At 46.6% G+C, this 10,966-nt stretch overlaps 2 protein-coding genes across 2 annotated transcripts; both read left to right on the plus strand.

The window, feature by feature from the left end:
* Positions 1 to 2,202: 2,202 nt before the first annotated feature.
* Positions 2,203 to 3,199, plus strand: LOC131498471 (keratin-associated protein 9-2-like). The gene has a single exon (XM_058705780.1). The coding sequence runs from the start codon at positions 2,238 to 2,240 to the stop codon at positions 2,871 to 2,873; it is 636 nt and encodes a 211-aa protein (XP_058561763.1). The 5' UTR covers positions 2,203 to 2,237; the 3' UTR covers positions 2,874 to 3,199.
* Positions 3,200 to 9,028: 5,829 nt separating this feature from the next.
* LOC131498470 (keratin-associated protein 9-9-like) lies at positions 9,029 to 10,181 on the plus strand. Its single transcript, XM_058705779.1, has one exon. It carries the CDS (start codon positions 9,061 to 9,063, stop codon positions 9,709 to 9,711), a length of 651 nt encoding a protein of 216 aa, XP_058561762.1. The 5' UTR covers positions 9,029 to 9,060; the 3' UTR covers positions 9,712 to 10,181.
* The last annotated feature ends 785 nt before the right edge of the window (positions 10,182 to 10,966 follow it).

Raw genomic sequence — 10,966 nt, forward strand, 5'->3', positions numbered from 1 at the left:
TGGCTTACTAGTCCTCAGGACCTAATGGCAGGGTAAAAAGGTATTAGTTAGTTTTCTGCCAAACATATTATGCTTCCCAACTGTAAGGCAATTTGTTATCATGATCAAAATGTTACCAAGACAATTAAAGAAAAACAATGTCAGAGACTGAGAGACCATGCAATGGGCATGTATGACTTTGAGAAATCCATGAGCTTTGGACCATCTAAGGAACAGAACACCTTCCATTTTTTTGTGAAGGAACCATGAAGCATTTGATGGGAGAAAGATGCCTGTTCCAGGGAAGTGAGAAGAATGTGAGAAAGAAGAAAGAGAAAAAAATGTGGGCATTCATAGGAGTCATGATGGACAGAAGGCTGGTGCTTCTGGTCCTGAAATAATGGTGCTCCCTCAGCATTCAGAGATGTGGGGCTTGATTCAAGTTCTGAGAGGAATATGAGACTATGCTCCGGGTCACCTCCTGGGAGCAGTGGAAGGACCTCTGATGAGCTACAAAGGGTCATGTCTGGGACACATGCCAACATTGGAGCTTAGGCATCCAGGATCCTCTGGAGAGACTGTCAAGGGAAAACTTGCCTACTGCTGGTTCTTTTTTTTTTAATGTTTATTTTTTGAGAGAGAGAGACAGGGTGCAAGTGGGGGAGGGGTAGAGAAAGAGAGGAAGACACAGAATCTGAAGCAGGCTCCAGGCTCTGAGATGTCAGAACAGAACCCGATGTGGGACTTGAACCCACGAGCCATGAAATCATGACCTGAGCTGAAGTCAGACACTTAACTGACTGAGCCACCCAGGCGCCCCCAGAGCTGGAGTCTTTATAAACCAAATCTCCAGAAGCAAGAGTTGAGTATTTTCTTAGTGTGGCACACACAGGTAGTATGACATTGTGCTGTCCATGAAAAGAGCCCATAGGCAGAGATGCAGATCTGGTGGGTAGAAATTGTCCCAAACACACAAATTTCTGAGATATATGGCTGGTGTATTCAATACATCTTGGACGATCTATGGTTTTCATCACTCTTTCCAACATTTTCTTAATTTGCTTAATAAGCTGATACATTTTCTGGATGAAACAAAGATAAGATGGAGGAGGATGAAGGGGAAGGGGAGGAGGAGGAGTAAGGAGGCAAGGAGAGAGGAAGAAATGAAGGAAGGAGACAGAAAAGAAAAAAGAAAAGGAAAAGGAAAAAGAAAAGGAAAGAAACTTCAGAACAGAGGAGAGGAGAGGAGAGGAGAGGAGGAGGAAGGGAAGGGAAGGGAAGGGAAGGGAAGGGAAAGAGAAAGAGAAAGAGAAAGAGAAAGAGAAAGAGAAAGAGAAAGAGAAAGAGAAAGAGAAAGAGAAAGAAGGAAGGAAAGAAGGAAGGAAGGAAAGAGAGCAAATGTATATAAAAGTGTAATCAGCTACGTGAAGACACTGACAAGGTTAGCTAACAAGGTAAGGACTCAGTCACCAATTCACCCTGGTTTGCCCATACTGCCCTACTTATAACACCTGAAAGTCCCATATCCTGTGAAAGCATTAAATCTAGGTAAATTAGGAGTACTGGTCAAAAAGGACTCACACTTACTGATGCTTGCTTAGTCCCAGTGTAGTGCTGCTGCATCTACCCACCTGCTTTGGTTCTGTCTTGCCACATGGAAGAGATGATGCCAGACATCCTTTACCCAAGAGACTTTGGTTGAACTGGGATACAAGTTGAGTAGGGTGCTATGGGAGACAGATTTGCCTGTGGGAGTCTTGAATCAGGTTTTTGTGGGGAAACAGACCTGGGCTCATGCAGCTACTAAATTTGTCCCTGTGAACATACCAGCATCATGCCCATCACCTCAAGGACACTCCCAATCCACATACAACCTAAAGATAAAAGCTGGGGAGGGACCATGCTCTAACCCTAACTAGCAGGAACTAGATCACATGATGCAATGGTCATTGAAGTGAGAATGATGCTGCTGTTGTGACCACCTCCCTTTCACCTGAAAATGTTTCTGCGAGTTATTCTCAAATAGGAAACCATTAAACACTTATTTGTAACGATTCCTAACATTTAGGAAACAACTTCCTCATTTATGATTGCCCCCAGTGACTATGGAAAACAATGTAAACACCAACAAGGAAAGTCCTTCCCATTGGTCTAAACTTCGGGGGTCCAGCTCATAAAAGCCCCAGAAACGGAGGAGGCACCAGAATCTGACAACCTCACCTCTGGACAAGACCTGCCCACCCTCCACCCCTGACACCATGACCCACTCGTGCTGCTCCTCTTGCTGCCAGCCTACGTGCTGCAGGACCACCTGCTGCCGGACCACCTGCTGCCAGCCCAGCAGCTGTGGGTCCAGCGGCTGTGGGTCCAGCTGCTGCCAGCCTTGCTGCTGTCCAACTTGTTGTCACACCACCTGCTGCCGGACCACCTGCTGCCGGACCACCTGCTGCCAGCCCAGCTGCTGTGGGTCCAGTGGCTGTGGACACAACGGCGGTGGGTCTAGCGGCTGTGGGTCAAGCTGCTGCCAGCCTTGCTGCCACCCAACTTGCTGTCAAACCACATGCTGCAGGACCACCTGCTGCCAGCCCAGCTGTTGTGGGTCCAGCTGCTGTGGGTCCAGCGGCTGTGGACACAACTGCGGTGGGTCTAGCGGCTGTGGGTCGAGCTGCTGCCAGCCTTGCTGCTGCCCAACTTGCTGTCACACCACCTGCTGCCAGCCCAGCTGTTGTGGGTCCAGCGGCTGTGGACAAAACTGCTGTGGGTCCCACTGCTGCCAGCCAGTTTGCTGTACCCCCGTGTACTGCACGAGAACCTGCTACCACCCCACCTGCTGCTGCCTGCCTGGGTGCCTAGCCCAGGGCTCTGGATCCTGCTGCCAGCCTTCCTGCTGCTGATTGCCTCGCCAAGAACCACCATCGGACTTGCCACTTGGGAATCGGTCACTGCCACGCGTTGCGGAAAGCCAGCCCGCAATCCCCAACATCTCGGTTATTCGTCCGCCTGTCTACCATCTTGTGAATCAGCCTGATGAAGTGTGGACCGCTTCTCCCTGATTCGCTTCTTCTTTCCTTCCTCTGGCTCATGTGCCAGCTTCCCCCAACCTGATACAGAGTTAGGATCTCTGTTTGCTCTCCGTAGTCAAGAACTTTATCCTGTCCCTCTAAATACGTCAGCGAAACACCTCCTCAGGAATGACCTATAACTCGTGGAAACTGCTGAAAGCCCACACGGGTATGTTTTCTTTCTCGGTGTACTCGTGAAGCTTGTACGCCTCTTGCTGCCTGTCATGTTCCCTTTCAATGTCTCCCTAGACGCGGGGAGTCTCACCTGTATCTCTTAATAAATTCTCTATCATTTGGAATCACCTATTGTCTTTGTTTTTTATTTTATTTTATTTTATTATTTTAATATAGTTTATTTTCCAATTGGCTAACATACAACACCCAGTGGTCATCCCAACAAGGGCCATCCTCAATGCCCATCACCCATTTTCCCCTCTCCCACACCCCTGCCATCCATCCTCAGTTTGTTCTCTGTATTTCAGAGTCTCTTGTGGTTTGCCTCCCTCTCTCTCTGTTTGTAACTATTGTTTTTGCCCTTGCCTTCCCCCACGGACTTCTGTTCAGTTTCTCAAGATCCACATATGAGTGATAATGTAGGAGATCTGTCCTTCTTTGACTGACTGATTTCACTCAGCGTAATGCATCCAGTTGCATTCATGTTGCTGCAAATGGCCAGATTTCATTCTTCTCATTGCCAAGTGGTATTCCATTGTATATATAAATCACATCTTCTTTATCCATTCATCAGTTGATGGACATGTAGGCTCTTTCCATATTTTGGCTATTGTTGAAAGCGTTGCTAGAAACATTGGGGTCATGTGCCCCCAGCATCAGCACTCCTGTATCCCTCGGGTAAATTCCTAGAAGTGTTACTGCTGGGTCATAGGGTAGTTCTATGTTTAAGTTTTTGAGGAACCTCCACAGTTTTCCAGAGCGGCTGCCCCACTTTGCATTTCCACCAACAGTGCAAGAGGGTTCCGTTTCTCCACTCCCTTGCCAGCATGTGTAGTTTCCTGATTTGTTCACTTTAGCCACTCTGACTGGTGTGGGGTGGTATCTCAGTGTGGTTTGATGTGTATTTGCCTGGGGCGCCTGGGTGGCGCAGTCGGTTAAGCGTCCGACTTCAGCCAGGTCACGATCTCGCGGTCTGTGAGTTCGAGCCCCGCGTCAGGCTCTGGGCCGATGGCTCGGAGCCTGGAGCCTGTTTCCGATTCTGTGTCTCCCTCTCTCTCTGCCCCTCCCCCGTTCATGCTCTGTCTCTCTCTGTCCCAAAAAAAAAAAAAAAAATGTTGATGTGTATTTGCCTTATGAGGGGTGATGCTGAGCATCTTTTCATGTGTCTGTTGGCCATCTGGATGTCTTCTTTGGAAAAGTGTCTATTTGTGTCTTCTGTCCATTGTGTCAAGAGCATCCTTGAAACATCATAAAAGCCATATATGAAAAGCCCACAGCTAATATCATCCTCCATGGGGAAAAACTGAGAGTGTTCCCCGTGAGAGCAGGAACACGACAGGCATGTCCACTCTAACCACTGTTGTTTAACATAGTGTTAGAAGCCCTAGCATTAGCAATTGGACAGCAAAAATGAAATAAAAGGCATGAAAATTGGCAAAGAGGAAGTCAAACTTTCCCTTTTTGCAGACGACATGGTACTCTACATGGACAACCCAAAAGACTCCAAAAGAAGACCCCCTAGAACTGATACATGAATTCAGCAAAGTTGCAGGGTACAAAATCAATGTACAGAAATCCATTGAATTTTTAGACACCAATATTGAAGCAACAGAAAGAGAAATAAAGAAACTGATCCCACTTACAACTGCACCAAGAACGATAAAATCCCTAGGAATAAACCTAACCAAAGAGGTAAAAGATCTGTATGCTGAAAACTAGAGAAAGCTTATGAAGGAAATTGAAGAAGATGCAAAGAAACGGAAAAGCATTCCATGCTCATGGGTTGGAAGAATAAATATTGTTAAAATGTCAATACTACTCAAAGCATTCTATACATTCAATGCAATCCCAAACAAAATTGCACCAGCACTCTTCTCAAAGCTAGAAGAAACAGTCCTACAATTTGTATGGAACCACAAAAGACCCTGAAGAGCCAAAGTAATACTGAAAAGAAATACTGAAAACCAAAGCGGGAGGCATCACAATCCCAGACTTTAGCTTCTACTACAAAGCTGTAATCATCAAGACACTATGGTATTGGCACAAAAACAGACACACAGACCAATGGAACAGAATAGAGAATCAAGAATTGGACCCACAAATGTATGGCCAACTAATCTTTCACGAAGCAGGGAAGAGTATTCAATGGGAAAAAGACAGTCTCTTTGGCAAATGGTGCTGGGAGAACTGGAAAGCAACATGCAAAAGAATGAAACTAGACCACTTTCTTTTACCATACACAAAAACAAACTCAAAATGGATGAAAGACCTAAATATGAGACCGGAAACCATCAAAACCCTAGAGGAGAAAACAGGCAACAACCTCTTCAACCTCAGCCACAGCAATTTCTTATTCAAAGCATCTCCAAAGGCATGTGAATTCAAAGCGAAAATGAACTATTGGGACCTCATCAAGATAAAACCCGTATGCACCGCAAAGGGAACAGTCAACAAAACTGAAAGACGACCGATGGAATGGGAAAAGATATTTGCAAATGACATATTGGATAAAGGGCTAGTATCCAAAATCTATGAAGAACTTACCAAACTCAACACCCAAAAAACAGATAATCCAGTGTCTTTGTGTTTTTGTACCCTGTTTCCAATGCAAGGATTTGTACGTACATTTTACATCACATGCAGTGTCCGTGTGGAGCCATACACAGTCCTCCACAAGTCATTATGCGCATTTTCAGCTGAGGAGATTTCACAGTGGAATGTCCCACAGCTGACATGGACACACTCGGATCCAAGACTGTGGTTCGGGCGCTTGCTGAAGCGCACTTACGTTCAGATCTCCAGACGTGGTGGCAAACACCCTTAGTCTCAGCACCAGCAAGATGTCCATCCGAGGCCTTCTTTGACCACAGAAGTGTTATTCTCCTGGACAGGCGGGCCATCACTGGCACTAAGTTGTAGACATCAGTGTCGTACAGCTCAGCCACAGCAGCCATATGTGAGGACAGCGGGACCCGCCCTTTAGAGCCCTGGGGAACCCAGGATGCTCCTGTTGCCTTGCGTGGCATCCAGGCCCTCAGCACTCTTCTGCCTCACATACAGGTGAGCCTGCAGTGTCCTCGTGAGCAACAGAGGCAGCTGAACACGCTTGTGTTTGGGTCGTGGAAATCACATTCTTGTTTGGCCTCCTTGTCCCCAGGACCTAATGGTATATAGTAAAATGGCATCTTGTGATTTTCTGCCAAACCTATGTCTCTCCCCTCCTGTAAGGCAGTTTGTCATCGTGATCAAAATGCTGCCCAGAGAGTTGATGAAGCATGGTGTCAGGGCCAGAGAGATCGTGCAATGGGCATGTAGGACTTTGAGTAATCCATGAGCTCTGAGCCATCTAAGGAAACAGAATAAGCTCTGGTATATTGTGGAGGAAGTGTGAGCAACCGAGGGGGAAAAAATGATGCCTGCTCCATGGGGGTGAGGAGAATGTGAGGAAGAAAAAAGAGACAACCACGTGGGCATTCCTAGGAGTCAGGAACGAAGTCTGCTGCTTCTGGTCCTGAACTACTGGTGCCAACTCAGCACTCAGGGCTGTGAGGCCGATTCAGGCTCTGAGAGGAGTAGGAGACAGGGCCCCGGGTGACTTCCTGGGAGCAGTGGAGGGACCTCTGATGAGCTTCGAAGGCCCCTATCCAGGACACATGCCACCATTGGAGACTAGGTACCCAGGATGCTCTGGAGAGACTGCCAAGGCCAAACGTGCCTACCACTGCTGGTTCTCAAGAGCGCGATGTTGGCAAAATGAGATGAAAACCTGACACGACCCATGTTTCCGCGTATTTGCTGGATGTTGACTAAATCCTTTGTGAGCATTCCCTTTAATTCTTGGAGGGATTTGCAAAGTAGGTATTAAGGTTCCCATTGTGTAGGTGAGGAAATTGAGACTGAGTGTGGTAAAGGAATGTCAGAGTTTGGTTTCTCCCAGAAACTACCCTGAATAAAGGAGTCTGGGAATGTGGTTTCTTTGGAGAGGTCACATCACACTGGTCAGAATGTAGCGAAGTGTCACAGGGAAGAAGCACTCTGAGACCAGCATCACAGTTTGCAACTAAAGCTTTAACCTGAAAGATATCTCAGAAATCACACACACACACACACACACACACACACACACACACACACACGTTGAGATTCTCCTATTTCAGCAATGAGGGAGCAGGAGTCTTTATAAACCAACTCTTCAGAAGCACAGGTGGAGTGTTTTTCTCCATGTGGCATGCTCAGGCAGCCTGACATTCTGCTGTGCATGAAAAGAGCACTTAGGCATAGAGGTGCAGATATGGTAGGTACATTATCCTAAACATACTAATATCCAAGACATAGCCCTGGTGTAGTCAAGACACCTTTGGCAATCTATCATTTTCACCACTCATTTCAATATTTTCCTAATTCTATTGGTGGGCAGATGCAATTTCTTGAAGATACACAACAATAAGACAATAGAAGATGGAGGGCAGAAGCAGGAGTAGGGAGGCATCAAGAGGAAACACAGGAAAAGGAAGGAGGTAGGAAAAGAAAAGAAAAGAGAGGAAAAGGAAGAAAGACACAAAAGGAAGAAGGAATGAAAGGTATAAAAGGAAAATTGGAGAAAGGAAATAACAGTTTGAAGGAAGGAAAGGAATGGAGGGAAAGAGAGTGATGAAGGGAGGGAGAGAGGGAGCCAGGGAGGAAGGAAGGAACAGAAAGGGAAAGAGAAAGAAAGAAGAAAGAAAGAAAGAAAGAAAGAAAGAAAGAAAGAAAGAAAGAAAGAAAGAAAGAAAGAAAGAAAGAGAAAGAAAGAAAGAGGGAAGGAAAGAAGGAAAGAAAGAAAGAAAGAAAAGAAAAATAAGCAAGAACAAAAGAACAAAAGAAAGGAAGATATGAGAGGAATGAAGGAAGGAAGAAGGAAGGAAGAAAGGAAGGAAGGAAGAAAGGAACAAACAAACAAGTGAAGGAACAAAGGGAGGAAGAAAGAAAAAGAACTGACATAAATAAAGATGTAATCTGTTACATCAGTGAAGGCACTGTGCAGGCTAGTTAACAAGGTTAGGACTAGAGTCACCAAATCACCCCAGTATGCCTATACTTCCTTAGTTATACCACTGAAATTTCCTTATTCTGAGAAAACACTCAAGCCTAGGTAAATCAGGACTACTGGTCAATAGGAAGTACACTAACTGATGTTTGCTAAGTCCCAGTGTACTGCTGATGCCTCTTCCCACTTGCTTTGGTTATGCCTTGCCATATGGAGAAGATGAGGCCAGATATCTGCTACCCAATTGTCTTTGATTGAACTGGCATACAAGTGGGGTAGGGTGTTACAGGAGATAGATATGACTGTGGGAGTCTTGAACGAGGCTTTTGGGGGGAAACAGGCCTGGGCTCACACATCTACTAAATTTGTCCCAGTGAGCATATCAGCATCATGCCCCTCACCTCAGGGATACTCCTAATCCACATATAACCTAGGACCAAAGCTGGGGAGGGACAGCTGCTCTGACCCTACCCAGACCAGCAGAAACTAGATCACATGATGTGATGATCATTGAAGCAAGAACAATGCTGCTCATGTGATCATTTTCCTTTCATCTGAAAATGTTTGTATGAGTTATTCTCAAGTAGGAAACACATTAAACACTTATTTTGTAATGATTCCTAACATTTAGGAAACAACTTCCTCGTTTATGATTCCCCCAGTGACTATGGACAAAATGTAAACACCAACTAGGAAAGTCCTGCCCATTGGTCTAAACTTTGGGGGTCCAGCGCATAAAAGCCCCAGAACCGGAGGAGGCACCAGAATCTGACAACCTCACCTCCGGACAGGACCTGCCCACCCTCCACCCCTGACACCATGACCCACTCGTGCTGTTCCTCTTGCTGCCAGCCTACGTGCTGCAGGACCACCTGCTGCCGGACCACCTGCTGCCAGCCCAGCTGCTGTGGGTCCAGCGGCTGTGGGTCCAGCTGCTGCCAGCCTTGCTGCCGCCCAACTTGCTGTCACACCACCTGCTGCCGGACCACCTGCTGCCGGACCACCTGCTGCCAGCCCAGCTGCTGTGGGTCCAGCGGCTGTGGACACAACTGCGGTGGGTCTAGCGGCTGTGGGTCGAGCTGCTGCCAGCCTTGCTGCTGCCCAACTTGCTGTCAAACCACCTGCTGCCGGACCACCTGCTGCCAGCCCAGCTGTTGTGGGTCCAGCTGCTGTGGGTCCAGCGGCTGTGGACACAACTGCGGTGGGTCTAGCGGCTGTGGGTCGAGCTGCTGCCAGCCTTGCTGCTGCCCAACTTGCTGTCACACCACCTGCTGCCAGCCCAGCTGTTGTGGGTCCAGCGGCTGTGGGTCCAGCGGCTGTGGACAAAACTGCTGTGGGTCCCACTGCTGCCAGCCAGTTTGCTGTACCCCCGTGTACTGCACGAGAACCTGCTACCACCCCACCTGCTGCTGCCTGCCTGGGTGCCTAGCCCAGGGCTCTGGATCCTGCTGCCAGCCCTCCTGCTGCTGATTGCCTCGCCAAGAACCACCATCTGGTCACAACACTGATTTTTGTTTGGGAAACAAAGTCACTGTCAAACATTGCTGAAAACCAGCATGCAATCACAAACATTTCTGTTACTCATCTGCTGTTTACAAGCTTGTGAATCAGCTTGATGAAAGTCAACCACTTCTCCCTGATTATCTTCTTCCTTCGTTTTTAAGGCTCACATGCCAGCTTTACACATCCTCATACAGCCATGATTTCTGCCTAACTCTATAGTCAAGATCTTTATCCTGTCCCTCCAAGTACTTTGGAGAAACAAATCCACATAACTGACGCTTAAGTTTTTGCAAAAATGGGAAGTGTGCACTAATATGTTTTCTTTCTCGGTGTACTGATGGTTCTTGTATGCTGCTTTCTTCCTGTCATGATCCCTTTGAATGTCTCCCTAGGTGCCTCACGTATATTTTTTAATAAATCCATTTGTCATCTCATAATGTCTTTTTTTTAATTTTTAAAATTTATTTTATTTTTTCAAGTCTTTTTTTAAACGTTTATTTATTTTGATAGAGAGAGAGAGAGAGACCGAGGGAGGGGCAGAGAGAGGGAGAAAGAGAATCCGAAGTAGGGTCCATGCTGAGCATGAGATCATGACCTGAGCCTAAATCAAGAGTTGGATGTTCAACTTACTGAGCCACCAAGGCGCCACTTGTCTTTTTTTTTTTTTTTGTATAGTGTTCCCAATGTAAGGATTTATACACAGGTGGAATATCACATGCAATGTCTAATTAGAGCCTCATACAGTCCTCCACAAATCATGATCTCCATTTTCAGGTGATGAAATTTCACAGTTGAATGTCATATGCGATATGGACAGACTAAGATCCCAGACTCTGTCTTTTGCCCTTGCTGAGGTGCACTTACATTCATATCTCCAGATGAGTTAGAAAAACCCTGGGACTAAGCACTAGCAAGATGTTCATCTGAGTGTCTTCTTTGACCACGAAAGTACTGTTTTCCTATATATGCAGATGACATCTAGCACTCAGTTGTAGACATCAGTTCCCTACAAATCATCCAATAGCAGCCACGTGTCAGAGCAGCGGGACCTGCCCTTTAGAGCTCTTGTGAATACAGGATCCTTTTGTTTCCTTGGGTGCTGTCCAGTCCCTCTGCACTCCTCTGCATCAGATACATGTGAGCATCCAGTGTCCTCACGAGAAAGAGACACAGCTGAGCACAATTGTGTTTGGGTCATGGAAATCACATTCTTGTATGACTT

Source organism: Neofelis nebulosa, chromosome 16, assembly GCF_028018385.1.
Source record: "Neofelis nebulosa isolate mNeoNeb1 chromosome 16, mNeoNeb1.pri, whole genome shotgun sequence".
Taxonomy (NCBI): domain Eukaryota; kingdom Metazoa; phylum Chordata; class Mammalia; order Carnivora; family Felidae; genus Neofelis; species Neofelis nebulosa.

Bases quoted from the DNA above. Each gene is read 5' to 3' on its own strand.
- LOC131498471 (XM_058705780.1), top strand. From the start codon at position 2,238: ATGACCCACTCGTGCTGCTCCTCTTGCTGCCAGCCTACGTGCTGCAGG.
- LOC131498470 (XM_058705779.1), top strand. From the start codon at position 9,061: ATGACCCACTCGTGCTGTTCCTCTTGCTGCCAGCCTACGTGCTGCAGG.